The sequence below is a fragment of the Lontra canadensis genome, unplaced genomic scaffold (assembly GCF_010015895.1).
Source record: "Lontra canadensis isolate GAN:19392208 unplaced genomic scaffold, GSC_riverotter_1.0 scaffold3, whole genome shotgun sequence".
NCBI classification, from domain to species: domain Eukaryota; kingdom Metazoa; phylum Chordata; class Mammalia; order Carnivora; family Mustelidae; genus Lontra; species Lontra canadensis.
Genome location: NW_022630997.1, coordinates 56107614 through 56126336, shown reverse-complemented (window position 1 = coordinate 56126336; position 18723 = coordinate 56107614). Strand labels below are relative to the sequence as shown.

General features: G+C 33.8%; 1 protein-coding gene across 3 annotated transcripts in view; it reads right to left on the bottom strand.

The window, feature by feature from the left end:
• Window positions 1-1721: 1721 nt before the first annotated feature.
• The window catches only part of IPMK (inositol polyphosphate multikinase), a 43407-nt gene continuing 26405 nt past the window's right edge, over window positions 1722-18723 (bottom strand). For all 3 annotated transcript variants that reach the window (XM_032842787.1, XM_032842796.1, XM_032842806.1), the window contains exons 4-6: window positions 16359-16531; window positions 4460-4541; window positions 1722-2967 (exon numbers count right to left, since the gene is read on the bottom strand). In XM_032842787.1, coding sequence (XP_032698678.1) covers window positions 2345-2967; window positions 4460-4541; window positions 16359-16531 — 878 coding nt within the window. In that variant the 3' untranslated portion in view covers window positions 1722-2344. The remainder of the gene's footprint in view (window positions 2968-4459; window positions 4542-16358; window positions 16532-18723) is intronic.

Here is an 18723-nt window from a genome sequence, read left to right as displayed (position 1 = left end):
AATCCTATTAACCCAAACTATATCCTTATTATGCTTATTTCTTAAACATGTACATGTTTAAATATGGTTGGTGAATAGTGATCATTCTTCCCCACAGTGGTAAATTTCAGCATAATGTTAAATGGCTAAACATAATGTTAAACTGGGCTAGACAGTAAAATATCCACATGTAGATTATATAAACAGATACTTCCTCTGTGATATGTAAGATTACTTATAAAGTAACATAAAATGGGCATTGGATAATAGTGATAAAAATGTAAACAAACAGAATTAAATGTTAATCCCTTCCCTGAAAAACAAATAATAAAAGCGCTTTTTGTTTTATTAAAACAAAACCAGGATTATCTACTGTATCAAAAAGGTAAGACACTGATTTTTCCAAAACTGTATTTCCAAATATGGATAAAGAAAATCTAGAAAGCTGATTCACTTTATTGAGCTAAAATGTGCAAAAGTCTGGTAATACTTAGATTTATTAAATTTACTATACATAGACCGATACCATCCCTTACAAAAAAACTCGTTAAAAGACTCAAAATTATTAATTATCTGAGCTTATTAAGACTTACTGAACTACTGTCCAAATAAGAACAACAACAGAAGTCTATACTGTAGGAGAAAAAAGGTAAAATTAAAAAATTTTTGACTATTTATGAGCACTTGAAATTTATCTCCCCCCAAAAGCTATAGCCAATACCCATTTAGGCAGTAAGAAAAATATGAAGTCTACGAAAAATACTTATACTGACTCTAAAAAAAATTTTTTTTGCTCTAACAAAATGTATATGAATTTTAAAGTAATTCAGGTTTAAAACATTTACCAAACACAGAATCATAGAGCATTTGGTACTTCTGTCTGCGCTCAGATATTTGCAAAGTACGCTTAGAGATAAAGATAAAATTGTGATACTTTCCTCCACACCAAAAAAATCTGCTTAGATTTAAAACTTCAATTTGTAATTCTAGGGGGGAAAGAGGGAAAAGTCCAACAGCCCACAAATCTAAAACATTTTTCAGGAATATGTCAAAACTGTTAACTACTTAGATGTGTTATTAGTAAGTCAAAGTACAATTAATGCTTTCATAAACAGCTAACATATTTGTAAATCCTTTTTCAATAACTGTTTTTTTAAAAGGTGGTAAATGTGAAATGCAGATAATACTTAAAAACCTCATTTTTCCAGGAAAAATAGCATTCCCCCCCACCTATCACAAAATTAAATCGTAATTTCTCTCTGGAATAGGGTATAAAACTGTTTGAATAAGAGTGACATAGAAGCATGAATTTAGATATGCACCAAACTCTTGGAGATGCACTAATTTACATAGTAAATTTTGATAACACAATACTTGATGGTGTCCTTCACTGCTTACTAAAATTCTGAGAAGCACTTTTTTGGCAACATATCTTTATACTACTATTGAATTAAATGGGGACATATAAATACATGAATTTTAAATGAGAAAATTCTCAAGCTATTTAAAGGAGAAATAAGACAAAGCTTCAATCATCTACCTTTTGAAGCTGCATTTAGAGCAAAAAGTATATGGTTTATAGCACTTTTCAAATGTAGTAAATATATATTCCAATTTTCACATCAATGAAAGATTTTAAAAGAAAACCATTTTGTTCCTTGCAAATAACTTATTTCTTCTCCTAACCCTGACGAGAATAGTGACCTTAATTTCAAGATTTTTGTTGTTCTTGTTGTTTATCTTTCTCATGAAGTATATATTGAAATGTCCATTTTAATGGAAATTAAAGAGAAAATCTGCTTTTGGAATGCAATAATTCTAAATCGCTTTACTAAGAAGCACCTTTTGATATGCTGGTCTGAACTTTTAACATAAAACCTAAACAGTACTTAATTGTTCTGAAGTAGAATTTTCTCCAGTTTTAATGACTTCATACATAGTAATACCAAGGACATCAACCTGTGCTTTCTAGATTTTTAAAAGTGTTCCATTAATTTAATGAGTTATATGGCTCATTGTCAAGGTTCAGTGGATAGAGATTTCATGACAAATTGGCTACAGAAAGCTAAATAAACTCTTAATGACTGAATAATGGTTTGCATCTTGGTTCAGCCAGATGTTTAAGCCATGTACCACACCACATTCCCTGCTTAAGATTCCTGTTTCTTTATTCTTCATAGTTTTCTAATGAGCAAATAATTAGTTTTCCTGAGTAAGATTATAAAAAAGATAACCCTCCTACCAAAAGTATAAAGACAAAATGTAGACTCACAATATAAATTTTTTACATAGCTTTACAAGTACAGAGATATTGACTGCTGCTCTTATGATTGCCCCATCCCTTACAAAGACTGCAGCAAAGGATTCAATTGTCTAAAATACTTTGCAGTACAGTAATTAAATGCTTCAGCCCATAAACATATCCCTCATCTATTGAGTTGCTAGGGAACACATGAGCAAAATCTATCATTCGCACTTCTGCTCCTGAAATTTCTTGGCAACCAGTGGGAAGATGATAGAAAACTTTTTCCAGTTGGGAAAGTACATTTCCATTTAAATGTTCCTGTGACATGCTTTTCCACCCATTGTCTTGCTCTATATTTTCAACTTTCAATGAAGTCTGACTGTGATGCCTTTTTGAACACATTTTTCTGTGACGAGCATACATCTTGGAGAGGCTTTTGCCCACTGAAGCATCTATTTTTCCATTCTCTGTGGAATTTAACACATGAAAGTTATTATTGTACTCTAGTACATCTGTGTCTGACAGTTGCCCTTTGGACAAAAGTTTTTCTACCAAAGTTCTGTCATTTGATTTTGTAGTAGTTGGCCGAGATGAACCTTCATAAACAAACAGTAATGAACTTGCATAAAAATTAAGCTGCTTCTGATTTTCAAACCACTGCAGAATATTCTCAATCTTCTGAATACTGGCAGCAACAGCATCTTTTCTTAAGCAGAATCCATTATGAAAAAACCTGGAGACTCCTGTAAACAGGAAAATATTAGGATTATAATGAAATTATGAACTAGCTATCACATGGGAAATAAACTCATCTTAAATACAATTCTTCAATTCCTTCCTATCACCCCTTGCAATTAGCTGAACAGGTAAAATTCTAGTCAGACATAGAAACCTGAACCTCAACATAATTTTTAGTGACGATTCTCTTATTAGAAAATGACACTTAGGTAAAGTGAAACATACTATTTAGATTAAAAAAATTATTACACAAAGACTGGTAGTTTAGTTCTCTCTCTATATATATTCTCTTAAGGAATGTGATTCCAAGATTTGCTTCATTTGCTAGTGTGAGGGATTTATTTTTAATAAGATTACTTGTTTGTTAGAATCACATTCAAGAGCTAATCTAAAACCTAGAGTCAAATCACAACTACTTGTAATGGCAACAATGGCCCATTACCAAAATACCAAATCATAACTATAATAAATTCTTTCTGTTCTTAATAACATTAATTAAATCAGTCTTCACAAAAGTTAAGCTCACTTTGGGATCAAAGCTACTCCAGGTTGAATATATTATTCAAAACTGAAACTTTTATGTGTTTTAAACTATCAGATTATTAAGCCTCTTTTCACGTTGTTTATGCCTATTTTATCATATTTGAGAATTTATGGGTATATATAACTTGATTTCTGCTTTTAAATAGTTTGTTCCCCCACTATGGATAGAAATTGCTAAAAATGTATACTCACATTAGCCTGCAAAATATTTTAACAAAGAGCCAATCTGAGTATTATCCCGCTATTGGTTAAATAAACCAAGGCAAATACTGTTAAGATCACACTGTGTATGTTTGTCTTCTATATATAAAATTAAAAATTTTTTTCAAACTACACTACACATAAGCTCTTTCCCATCTTAGGCAAAGCTAAGAATAAAGTTTTTAATAGAATATTATTTCCAGGAATCTATTAGGGTCTCGTTGCTTTTGTAATAGCTCGGCTGTAACTATTTTAGAGGCATTTATGTTAACAGGCTTTAAACTACTTCTAATGCCATTTATTTTTACTATGTGGTTCTAGAAGCTTATAATATACAGCTAAATTAGACATGGGAGATTTCAATAACATTACATACAACAATATACATCTTAAAGTCTCTTATGTAAAAAGCAGTTTTAATACACTATGATTTACACACTAGGATTTGAAAAACAACCTCTAGTTTCAGGACTTGAACTATATGGCTGATTCACAGATGTTCATTATTTTTTAATGTATAATAAGAAATGAACTAAAATAAAAGAAGGCACTCAAGGATTCATAGTTTTGGTGTATTACAAACTAGGGATTATGAATAATCCAACTGTGTAAATTTAAGGGTTTACATTTATTTATTATGGATCAAATCATTACACCATAATTACACCAAAGAACTGAGACCAAAATTATTTTAGAATTATTTTGATAACTGTGCAGTAATAAAAGTATTGAAATAAGTTTTTCAATCCATACCATCTTTTAGAGTTTCTTTTGTTAAGCTTCTTCCATAGTGCTGATTTTGTGTCTCATAGCTATCAGAATGAACATGGTAAACCTGTGAGAAAAAGCACTGAATATTAAAAACTAATCTTCCTTGACCATGTGGGGTTTACCCAACAATGCAATGATAGTTAAGGATGGGAAGATCTACTCATATTTCATTCTAATAGACTCAAGAAGAAAAAAATTCATATATCAATGGATGCTGAAAAGGCATCTAAAAAATTTATATCCTCTATTGATGAAAACTCTTTAAAAGGACTGATAAATATTTCCAATATGAAAGAATTATCAACATCAGTCCACCAAAAGTTAGCCTCGAGTTTAAAAAGGAAATAAGGAAACATCTGTCTTAAAATACATGAAGCTTTTAGAAAAAGTATTCTACCACAATTTTTTTTTATCATCTATCTAGTATCGTTCTGGAATTTCTAGCAAATATAGACAAGAGAAAGGGTATAATAATTTGGAAAGAAGGAGATAAAAATATTACTCTTTATAGATAATAGTTGTGTATTGGAAAATCAACTGAAAAGCTAATACAAACAATAAGAACTTGAAATGGTTACTGAGTACAAATTGGTACCCAGAAATAAGCTTTCATATTTACAAATAACCAGTTAGAAAATATAATGGAAGACCCTATTTACCAATGCAACAACAAAGAAATAAACTAAATAAGTGTAAGTCTATATAAAGATATCTTTAAAACATTCTTAAAACATACAAATGCACCCCCATTGTTCTCAGAATGCAAACTCAGCATCATAAAGGTATTAATCCTACTTAAATTAACAATTTAATTTACTTAAATCAACAACTAAATCAACTTACTACTACTTAAATCAACAACTAAAGTGAGATTATAATAAAACAACTTTTTTTTAACCATATAAATTCTGAAGTTCATATTAAAAAAAAACAAGAATAGGCAGGAAAAATCCAAATAAGAATAATGAGGGACTAGCCTTGCCATCCTACTAGATATTAAAATATATTTATATTTTCCAGCTTTATCGAGGAACGTATGAGAAATATAATCATACATAGTGTATGTGATTATTTGCTACACATACACACTGTTAATGATTACTAAGATCAAGATAATTAACATGTGCTTTACCTCACAGTTAACTCATTTTTTGTGCGTGTGTGGTGAGAAGGCTTAAGAGCTACTCTCAGCCAATTTCAAGTACACAGTACTGTATTATTAACTAGAGTTACCATGATGTATATCAGGTCCTCAGAACTTATCCTGTAACTGGAAGTCTGTACCCTATGACATACATCTCCTCATTTCCATCCCCCACCCCACCAAACCCCTAGGAGCCACCATTCTAATCTGTTTCCATGAAATTGGTTTCTTTCTTTCTTTCTTTTTTTGGGATTGACGTGTAAGTGGTACCACACATCATTTGTCTTTCTTTGTCTGGTTTATTTCACTCAGCGAAATGCCCTTCAGTTTCATCCATACTGTTGCACAGTAGGATTTCCTTCTTTCTTGTGGCTGAATAATATTCTATTGTGTGTGTATATATACAAACTACATCTTCTTTATCCATTCATCTGTATGTGTACTGTTTCCATATCTTAGCCATCACTAATAATGCTGCAATAAACATGGGAGTTCAGATATCTCTAAGACACTGATTTCATTAAAACATATCTTTGGAATCAAATACATGAGAAGTTTGTGAGAACAGTATTTTATTTAAATCAGTAGAAAAAGATGGATAATTTATTAATAAGTAATGATAGTGTCTTTAGGTAGTGATCTGGAAAAAAGTAAGTTGTATTTATACCTTATACAAGGATAAAGTCCAAATATATCAAATATCAAAATGCACAAAATGAAATGATAAAAGTATCCCCACAAAGATGGAAGAATAACTGATACTAGGGAAGGCATTTCTAAACAGAACTCAGAAATTTCCTTCATACACAGTATGTTTTAAAAAATGATCATAGCAGGCACCTGGGTGGCTCAGTGGGTTAAAGCCTCTGCCTTCAGCTCAGGTCATGATCCCGGGGTCCTGGGATCGAGCCCCACATCGGGCTTGCTGCTCAGCAGGGAGCCTGCTTCCCCCCCCCCCCCCCGCCGTCTCTGTCTGCCTCTCTGCCTACTTGTGATCTCTGTCAAATAACTAAATAAAATCTTTAAAAAAAAAAAATGATCATAGTGTTTTTGCCAAGCAGAAATCAAAAGACAAATAAACACAGAGAAAAAGTATTTAAAATTTATATAATGAACAAAGGACATGATTAATCTTATGGGAAAAAATGAAAAAAGGATCTGAACAGTTCACATAAATCAGATCTCAAACACAAGGGGACACAGCCCTCCCCCAAATCGTGAAAAATCAAGTGTCCTGGACTTTGCCAAATGTTTCCCTGGAGCAAAACTGCCCCTGGTTCAAAACTACTGCTCCCTATCAAGGAGACTGCCAATATCTACCAAAATTACAATGCATATAACCCTAGCAATTCTCCTCTAGGAACTTGTCCCATAAATCTGCTTGCATACTGGTGAAATGAGGTAGGTCTTTTTTTATTCATTTGTAACATTATTTGTAATAGCAAAAGACTGGAAACAATCAAAGGGAGCTGGTTAAATCATGGTGTAATAACAGTGTGCCACTGTGGAGAGATCTTTATGATATGTTAAATGGAAAAAAAAGTAATATACAAAACCGTGTTCAAAGTAGGTTTTTTGATAAAAGAACACATATATGCGGTATTTGTATATGTTAAAAATATCTCTGGAAGGATACACTGGAGAGAAAATAATAACATCCTGTGTGGAAGGTGACTTCTCACTGTTGTGTGTTTCTACAATTTTTGGAGTTTGAAGCATACAATAATGTACCTTCTCAAATTTTAAATAAATATATATATTTTAAAGATTTATTTATTTTTGAGAGAGAGAGCATGCACAGTGGGCGGAGGGGCAGAGGGAGAAAATCTCAACCAGATTCCCCGCTGAGTGCAAAGCCCCACCTGAGCTGAAACCAAGAGTCACATGTTAAACCAGCTGAGCTATCCAGGCACCCCTTAAATCAATATTTTTAGGAAGTATTAAGAATATATTGATTTGGGGGTGCGTGGGTGGCTCAGTGGGTTAAAGCCTCTGCCTCCGGCTCAGGTCATGATCCCAGGCTCCTGGGATGGAGCCCCGCATCAGGCTCTCTGCTCAGCGGGGAGCCTGCTTCCCTTCCTCTCTCTGCCTACTTGTGATCTCTGTCTGTCAAATAAATAAATAAAATCTTTAAAAAAAAAAAAGAATATATTGATTTGGGAATTGATATTTTAAACCTTTTAGTCTGTTACAGTTAATTACCATCTATTTCCAATGCTATACCTAACTGAAAAAAGTTCAATTACAATCATGTTCTTAAACACACACACACATACTGCCTACTAAAGAAATATAATTTGGGGTGCCTGGGTGGCTCAGCTAGTTAAGTGACTGCCTTTGACTCAGGTCATGATCCCAGGGTCCTGGGATTGAGCCCCGCCATCAGGCTCCCTGCTCAGTGGGGAGCCTGCTTCTCCCTCTCCCTCTGCTGCTCTGACTGCCTATACTCCCTTGCTCTCTCTGTCAAGTAAATAAATAAAATCCTTAAAAAAAAATATATATAATATATTATATATATATTATATATATATTATATTTTATATATATATATAATTTATCTTGAGCAAAGTGTTACTATGAATGGAAGAAGGCACTTTATAAACATCAAAAATTACATTTGGCTACAGGAAATATTATTTTTATAAGAACAGTTAAGTATATCCAAAATGTGTTTTAAAATAACCACTCATGTTCTCTATACACATAAACAGGTTTAAGAGGATTCTTGAAAAAAAAAAGTAAATAAATTAATTAAATAAAAAAGAATTTCCAACATGATAGAGGTGTTAGCTAATCTAATGCTAAGGTGGTAATCATATTGCAATATATAAATGTATCGAATCAACATTTTGTATACCTTAAAATTACACAATGTTATATGTCAATTATATTGCAATAAAAAAGGATGAAATTGAGAAAATTAATAATCTGAATAGATCAATGCAACAAATGAGAATTTTCAAATTTTCAAGTACATAGTTATGTGAACCATAAACTAGAAAATGTACAAAAAACCCATGATTTTCAAAATAAAAACTATTCTACTTATTCAGGGGTGTATTATCTGAGCTAAATTGTATTTCAGAATCTACATTTCACACACAAAGTTAAATAGTTTCAGTGGAACTCCTTTATTGATCTTCTCTTTTCCTCTATTTCTATTCTACAGTTAACACTGGAATGGAAAGAGAATTTTTCCGTCTCTACTCTCTATCTCTACGGACTGCCCAGTCTTGGTCAGCAGCAAAGATACTTGTAAATCAAAAGTTACACACCAATCTTGAAAACATCTAAACATGTAGAAAAAAAAAAAGTTTAATGGAAAGGAAAGCTGGCAGAATAACAAGCAAACAGGCAAAAGCTGGGGAGTCTGGCTGGCTCCATCAGTGGAAGCATATGACTGACCCTTAATCTAACAGGTGAGTTTAAGCTCTACGTTGGGCATGGAGCCCACTTAAAAACAAAAACAAAAAAAACAAGCAAAAGCAAGTTCTAGCCCTTCCTGGATCATATTTCACCATATGAGTTGCTCATTTTATGTGAACTTAAATTTGGAGCAAACAAAATATCTTTAGCAAAACACCTTTCCTATTAAGTCAATTCAAGATGTAAAAGGTTACTATCATCATATTATAAAGAAAAAAAAGAGTCTGATCTTTAGATAAGATCAATAAATACCAAAAGAGAAGAATCATTTCCCCAATCAACTAGGAATCAGTGATTAAGAAAAGGTACTTCCCTTCAAAAGTATTTCTTTGTCAAAACTTTAAGCTGTTGCCAAAAATACACTGGAACATCTGAAAATTAAATCATTTAAAATCTTGAATCCTATGATTTAAAGAAATTTCAGATAAATTTCTATACACTATAATTTAATTACTTTTGGCTAATAAATATAATAAATCCCTGTAATTACGTCTTGGTTTCAGAATCAATACAAAACTGGAAAATTAAACAAGAATGTATATAATAGTCAATCCATAAGGAGACTATTTGAAAAAAAACCCACTAAGTCCTAAAGCAGGTTACTTCTCTTAAATCTAACACTTTAAGATAATATACGCCCCACCTACCTATATATAGTATGTTCCAGTCACCTTACATAAACTCCTGTCTCACAATACACACTACTTCTCAATTTTTTTACTTTTCTTGTTGCCAGTTCAAAAGATAGATATCTCTTGCTTTTCAAAAGTTTGTGTAACACCACTTTACTTTCACAAAAGAACTACATCAGTATCTGTTTTTGCTAACCAAAAGAGGTCCAAAGAGGATTCTCATTTCTATAAAGAAAGGCAAAAAGTGAAAATAGTGTTCAGCCTTTGTTTGGAGGTAACTGTTATAGAGGCAACATGAACCCCAGCAGCAAGAGCAGCACCACCAAACTCCTTCACAGGGAACTGCAGTCAGCATTCCAGCATCAGGATGCCATACCTTTGAACTGTGAATATCTGTGCTTTACTTGATGAATTTTGTGCATCCATTAGCAAGATGGAGCCTAAGGTATCAGAAGAGCCTGAGGGGTTATTTCTTGGGTGTGGGAAACTCAAAACTTTTCCATATAAATTAATGGTAACTGAGTTTTCACTTGAGGCCATGTCAGATCACAAAAAGTTTCATAGGAGCACTCTACTTTCAGAGAGCATGGAAAAATTGTACCATCTTTTCTAAAGTCACTCTATAATGCTCCTTTCTTGACTTCCTTGCTCTTACAGGCTTTACTTTGTTTCTACCTGTTTGTAACACATATCTCAACAAATCTTGTTATTAAATCAATCAGTCTTTTTTTTTCAAGTTTATTTTTCATTTTTTAAGTTATCTCTACACCAACATGGGGCTCGAACTCACAATCCTGAAATAAGAGTTGTGTGTACCACCAACTGAGCCAGCCAAGCACCTGAAAATTAAATTTTTTTTAAAGCTTTCTTTTTTAAATTAAATTTTAGTTAGTTAACATAGAATGCAATATTGGTTTCTGGAGTAGAATTCAGTGATTCATCACTTATATACAATATCCACTGATTATCACATCAAGTGCCCTCTTTAATACCCATCACCCATCTAGCCCACCCCCCACCTACCTCCCTCCATCAACCCTCAGTTTGTTCACTACCATTAAGAATCTCTTATGGTTTCCCTCTCTCCTTCGTTTTGTTTCCCCCTTCACATATGTTCATCTGTCTTCTTTCTTAAATTTCACATGAATGAGATCATATGGTATTTGTCTTTCTCTGACTTACTTAGCATACTGCATCCTAGCTCCATCCATGTCATTGCAAATGGCAAGATTTCATTTTTTTTCAGTCTTATCATCACATCATCTTGGGATCAATGAAATATAGTATAATTACTAAAAGTCATTAAAAGTAAGTAATTCCTAGGGGCACTTGGGTGGCTCAGTTGGTTAAGTGTCCAACTCTTGATTTTGGTTCAGGTCATGATCTCAGGGTTGTGAGACTGAGCCCTGTGTCAGACTTTGTGCTGGGAGTGGAGCCTGCTTAAGATTCTCTCTCTCTGAAAGGGGAACCCTCCTACACTGTTGGGAATGCAAGCTGGTGCAACCACTCTGGAAAACAGCATGGAGGTTCCTCAAAATGTTGAAAATAGAGCTACCCTAGGACCCAGCAATTGCACTACTGGGTATTTACCCTAAAGACACAAATGTAGTGATCCGAAGGGGCACATGCACTTGAATGTTTATAGCAGCAATGTCCACAATAGCCAAACTATGGAAAGAACCTAGATGTCCATCAACAGATGAATGGATAAAGAAGATGTGGAGATATATATATATATATATATAATGGAATATTATGCAGCCATCAAAAGAAATGAAATCTTGCCATTTGTGACGACGTGGATGGAACTAGAAGGTATTATGTGGAGCGAAATAAGTCAATCAGAGAAAGACAACTATCATATGATCTCCCTGATATGAGGAAGTGGAGATACAACGTAGGGGGTGTGGGGGTAGGAAAAGAATAAATGAAACAAGATGGGATTGGGAGGGAGACAAACCATAAGAGACTCTTAATGTCACAAAACAAATTGAGGGTGGCCAGGGGGTGGGGGGCAGGGAGAGGGTGGTGGTGTTATGGACATTGGGGAGGGTATGTGCTATGGTGAGTGCTGTGAAGTGTGTAAACCTGGTGATTCAGAGACCTGTACCCCTGGGGTTAATAATACATTATATATTAATTAAAACAAAAATTCTCTCCCCCCTGCTCATACCCACTCTCTTAAATAAATAAATAAAATTTAAACAAATAAATATAAAAAAAGAAAGATCCTAAACCAGCATAGAAAACTGGCAAGTTATTCTGCCCGCAAAACCTCTTCTACTATTGGCTGAACAGAAAAATATTTAAATATATTTTTGAATATTTGATATATTTGGTAAATTTCAGTCTAGTCAGTGATAAGAAAGGATTTTCTTGTTTGTTTGTTTAAAGGCATGACTTTCCTGGAGGGAAATTTTTAAACATTAGAGTATAAATTGCACATATCTCTATGATAATTCTGTTTTCATTTCCTTGAATATATGCCCAGAAGTAGAATTGCTGGATCATGTGGTAGTTCTATTTTCTAATTTTTTGAGAAACCTCCATACTGTTTTCCATAGTAGCTATACCTAATTTACATTCTTCGCATTCGAACTATTCAAAGTTCTAGTGGCTTGACGCTGAGATGCTGAGTATAATTCCCAGAGGAGTGTTAATTCCCCTTTTTCCATATTCTGGGCAATTCTTGTTATCTCTTGTCTTTCTGATGTTTAACAGGTGTGAGGTAATTGTCGTTGTGATCTTGATTTGTGTTTCCCTGAGATTAGTGATGTTGAGAACCTTTTGATGTTCCGTTGGCTATTTGGATGTTTTCCTTGGAAAAATCTCTATGTAGTTCCTCTGCCCATTTTTTTAATTAGAATTTTTTATCTATTAAATTGTGCTTCAAAGGAACTGTCAAGAAAGTGAAGGTGAGAAAATATTTGCAAATCATATCTCATCAGGTATTTGTATAAAACTCATTAATAAAAAGACAACTATCCCAATTTGAAAACAACCAAAGGATCAGAATAGACATTTCTCCAAAGATATTCAAATGGTCAATAAACACATGAAAAGATGCTTAATATAATTAGTCACTAGGGAAATGTAAATCAAAACCATATTGAGATACCACTTCACACCCATTGTATTAAATTGTATGAGTACTTTATATATTTTAGATACTAACCCCATATCAAATATATGATTTGCAAATATTTTCTTTGGAACCACACTATTAATGTAGCCTTGGAGTAAGCTTTGAAGCTTTGAAGAAATTGTGACAGCTCTAATTTTATTCTTCCTTTTTTGAAGACTGTTTTGACTAATTCTGGGTCCTCCTTAAATTTACACTTGAATTTTAGGATTAAGTTGTAATTATCAGTTGCTGAAAAAAAATGCCAGTTTGGATTTTGGTGAGGATCATACTGGATCAATTTGTGTTCCTGTTATTTTTGTTCTCATAACTTCCTTTATACAGTAGTAAACATACTGTTTAATTAGGATGACAATGGTTAAAAAAAAAAAAAAAGAAGACAGTAACGAGTGTTGGGCAAGGATGTGAAAAAATTGGAACCTTCAGAAAATCACTGGTAGGTATGTAAAATGGTGCAGGAACTTTGGAAAAACACTTTGGCAGTTTCTTAACAAGTTAAATTTAACCACAGGACCTACCAATTTCAAACTCAGAAATCTATCCAAAAGAAATAAAAATATGCACATGTAAAAAAGTTGTACACTCATGTTCATAATAGCATTAGTAATAGCCATAACATGGAAATAACCCAATGTCTATCAATAAATGAGTGGATATGGGATGCCTGGGTTGCTCAGTCAGGTAAGCATTGCCTTCATCATGATCCCGAGGGTCCTGGAATCGAGTCCAGCATCGGGTTCCTTGCTTAGCAGGGAGCGCTTCTCCCTCTGCCTGCTGCTCCCCCTGCTTGTGTGCTCTCTCTATCTGACAAATAAATGAATAATATCTTTAAAAAAATTATATGAATGGATAAAGAAAATGTGGCATATATGGACAATGAAATATTATTTAGCAATAAATATAATACTGATCTATGCCACAACATGGATGAACTTTTAAAAACATTAAGTGAAAGAATCCAGTCACAAAAGACCACCTATTATATTGTACAATTCCATTCATATGAAATGTCCAGAAGAAGCAAATGTATAGGGATGGAAAGTAGATTACGGTTGCCTAAGGCTAGGGGGAATTGAAAGACTGGAAGAAAAAGAGGGGTGACTGCTAGTTGGTATATTTCTTTTGAGGTGATGAAAATATTCTTAAGTTGAATGTGTTGATGGTTGCCCAATTCCACAAATATACTAAAACCAATGAATCATATCATATATTTAAGTAAGTGAATTGAAGGATATGTAAATTGTATCTCAAAAAGTTATTAAAAAAATACAAACAGAAGAATTACTTGTCTGGGGAAACCACATATCCCAAGAATGCTAACTCACACAATGTCTTATTTATCCTGTATATGTACCCGAAGGGTAATGGAAACCCACTGAAGAATTTTTAAATAGGGTAATGTCCTAATTAGATATGTCTTTTGCAAGGTTTGATGAACAGACTGGAAGAGAGCAAAACTGAACTTGAGAGATCAGTTAAGACTAGAGTCTGGAAAGGGATAATGGGACTCAAGAGACATTGGGAATTAAGATCAATAGAACTAATGACTGGTTCTGAGATGTGATAGTACTACAAGTTTTCTGCTTTGTAAAACTGTATGTATGGTGATGCCATTTACTGGGATAGGGAATAATAAAGATGTTACTATTGTTGTAGTTGTTAGTTTGCAAGAGGGATGTGTGTCAGTTTATAATATAGTCATTCTAGATGTCTTTACATTATCCAAATAAAGGTCAGATTAGGAGAGCAAAGATAAACCAGAGGTAGAAGATACACATTGGGTTTAACCAGTGTAAGTAAAAATGAACCATTTAAGAACAAAAGACACTGCTCAGGAAGAAACAGAAAGAAAAAAGAGGGAGTAAAATGGAACTGAGCAGAATACATCAACATTTAAAGAGTAAACAGAAAAAAATGAGCTGGCAAATAAGACAAGTGGTCTTAGGAAAGTGGTCTTAGGAAACAGCCAAGAGAGGGTGTCATGAACACTAAGAGGGAAAGTTTCAAGGATAACTTAGATAGCACTGAAAGTTGCTTTTCAAAGTAAAGTAAAGTGAATAATGAAAAAATGTCATTTGGACCTAGTTAACAATGAAGATTGTTAAGGTCTTTAGCGACCTTAGAGAGGAGCAAATCTGGAGGGATGATCAAACAGAAGCCAGACTGGAATAAGTTTAATATTGAGTAGAGGGGCACCTGGGTGGCTCAGCCCTGTAAGTGTCTGACTCTTGATTTTGGCTCAGGTCATGATCTCAGGGTCATGAGATCGAGCCCTGCATCAGGCTCCATGCTTATTTCTTGTTTGTTTTAATATTAGTCCATTACCTTTTTTTTTCTTTACCATATAACCATATTTAATTATAGTATTCTAAAATGAAATAACTGTACATTTTTTTGGTTTTATTTATAACCAGAATACCAAATTCAACTGTGCTATTACCATCACATTAACAATTCATCTATAATACTTCTGTATTATAGTTTAAAAGTCAAAAGGAACACCTATACATATATCATCTTACATGATGAGTTTCAAAACTACCCACTATACTTGTATAGGTAAACAATCATTTATCATATATCCAAATTTTGCCTCCGCACATCTAGAAGGCATACCATTTATTTAGAGAATTTTATTCCACATTACTTCTTAACTGTGGCATACTGTTTGCAAAGATGGCTTCAACAATCCTTCCCATCCTTGTGTGCACTACCATTTATATTGTGACTTCTCCATTCCCACTATCAGAATTGAAATCTATTTCTTTTCCTTATCAATATGGGCTGGCCCTGTGATATTCTTTGTCCTATAGATGTCACATCAAATGACTTCCTAATGTAAATTTCAAGAGACCTTATAGCTCTCACTCTTGCCTTCTTGGAATACGAAGAAGCTCCAGCGAGCTTGCTGGAACACGAGAGATCACAGGGGAAAAGGCCCAGCCAACAGTATGATCTCCCAGACATGACAGTGAGGTCATTTTAGACCATCTACCCCTAGCTGAGTCATCAAATGAACACAGCTATATGAGGGACCCTAACTGAGATCAGCAAATTGTCTACCTGAGCCCAACTCAAACTTTTAACCTACAGAATCATGAGCAAATAAAACAATTGTTTTAAAATACAGTCTGAAGAAATAACCTAATTTTTAATTTTCTTTTTCTATTTTAAAAACACAGGAAAAAATGAATATATAAACTTACCACTTTTCTCATGGAAAAATCACAAGTAATATCACTTTTACTTATCACATTATTTTGCACCTAAACTTAAGCTTCTTTAAAACAAAATTATCAGAGTCTTATGGTTCAGCCATTCATTCATTTATTAATTACATACTATGTGTCAGAATAACTCCAGACACTGACCATCTATTAGTGAACAAAGGAGATTAAAATCTCCACCCGCACTGGGGAGATATGGATAACCCAAATCCAAAATATATTATCTTCTGATATGTAAGAATTATAACAACATTTATATTTTCCAAGGGAAGAACATGTAAAGAGAAATGTTACCAATAATCACTCTTACCCTCATGCCAAGCACCAAGAACCCAATCTCTTCCATTAATGGGTACTTGCTGACCTGTTGCTTAATCTTCTCAGATGAGGCAAAAGGATCATAACTCTTTCGCCCTATCTTTACATCCATTATACAGGGCTTATTAAATTTATGGGTCACATCTTCCAGTTTTAAGTATAAATCTGTTATTAAAGAAAAACCTTAATTAGTAATAGGAAAACATATTACTACCCAAATAACTTCCACAGGAAAACAAAATGAGAAAATCTTAAAACTGAGAAAAAAGTTAAAATAAAACCAGAGTCAACAATTATTATTATTCCAACTGAAAGAAGAAGAAAAAACCGACCAACAAATTTATAACAAGTATAAATATCACAGAGAAACTCTTGCAGGAAGTGATTAAATTAATATTCAATCAGCAAAAGGATGAAATAGATATAAGGTTCCTAAGGACATTAAAATGAGATTATTCAAAAGCTTGTTCAGAATGCATTCCCCTTTTGAATACATTTTATGTCATCTGTGCTTCAGTAGATCTCTTAGTATTTTAATAATTCCTAAAAATTTTCATTTAAAATTAATAGTAGGAATAAATCCTTCCCACAGAGTACACAACAGAAGCATAGTTTAAGAAAGTAAATCTATCTAGGGGCGACTGGTTGGCTCAGTCGTTAACTGTCTGCCTTTGGCTCAGGTCATGATCTCAGGGTTTTGGGATAGAGCCCCGCACCGGGCTCCAAGCTCAGCAGGAAGCCTGCTTCTCCCTCTCCCACTCCCCCTGCTTGTGTTCCCTCTCGCTGTGTCTGTCTCTATCAAATAAATAAATAAAATCATTAAAAAGAAGGTAAATCTATCTACATTATGGTCACTGCCAAATACACATTCTAGTCTTACTAGTCTCAAAAGAAAAATAAGTATCTTGCTTTTTAGAATATAAGCATTCGTCAAAAAGTTCATCTGTAAACTACTTTGGCATCCTGCATACATCTTCCCACAGAAAACTACTATAAATGGAGATTCAGGTAAAAAATTATAAAAGTTTTAGTTACTAAATACTGTAACTGAACTAATTATAGCTTAACTTGAAAGTAAAGTCTAGGTACAGAGGGAAGAAAGGAAAGAAATTCTTTACTTGATGAAAGCATCTTCCCAAAGTTCTGACTGAAATCATAACTTTCAGTTATGAATATGTGAAGCATTTCTCCTAAAAACTTTTTCTCAAAAACAGAAAAGATTTTATCTGCTTTTTACTAAAATAGCAAAGTTAGAGAAGATATGTATTTTTTATGAATAAAAGGCTACCAGAGAAAAAAGACTTGCCCTATTTTCCTTTACCTTGACCCACACCAAGCAGTTATTAAATTACAACAAAGAAGGCTGTGTTGAACTAAAAATGAGAACAATCCTCATAGAGCTTGTGAAAGTTTTAAGCCCTCAGATTCAAGGGGCATAAATCTTTTCCTTGAAAGGATAAGAAATAGGGGCGCCTGGGTGGTTCAGTGGGTTAAAGCCTCTGCCTTCCGCTCAGGTCATGATCTCAGGGTTCTGGGATCGGGCCTTGCATTGGGCTCTCTGCTCAGCAGGGAGCCTGCTCCCCGCTCCTTCTCTCTGCCTGCCTTTCTGTCTTCTTGTGGTCTCGGTCTGTCAAATAAATAATAAAATAAAATCTTAAAAAAAAAAAAAAAGGGTAAGAAATAAAGAGGTAAGTTTTATCCCTTAGTAAAAGGAAGATGGGGGCAAGGTCATGATTTTGTAGAACCAGGTGAAGTCAAGCCCAAATATGACAAAAAACTATAGCCTAAGAAACCAGCACTGGCACAGCAGAAAAAGTAGGACACATTTTAAAAAAGGACTCTCACAAACAGACATGTGCAGTAAGAGAAAACAAAAGGTCTGGACACAGACACAGGACTGTTGACAATGAAAAGTAAGGGCACTGTGGGAATATTCTGATCAAGAAATTGGAACCCACCCAAGATTCTGTGCTTTCAAAGATAACAACAGGATGGGATGAGAAGATGGGGAAGAAAGCAGTACAGAACCATCCCCTTTGTATTCTCTCCTCTCATCTCCAGCTGCCTTGAGTGAAACTAAAGGAAACTTATCCAACTTTTTGCTACAGCTATGTAAAAATTTCAGTAACAAGGTTTATATTTCAAATATCAGAAAAAACTAATTAGAACCTAATACAGTAAATCCCTGACATACACAAGTGTATCATTACTTTCTGTAACTGAAAGAGACCTCAAAAGTCTTGAGGAGAGTATAAAGATAGTGTGTGAACTTAGCTAACTATCATAGCATCTTTATCTCAGTGTAGGATTATTATTTTCTACTTGCCAATTTGGTAGTGATTAAAAACAAACAATAA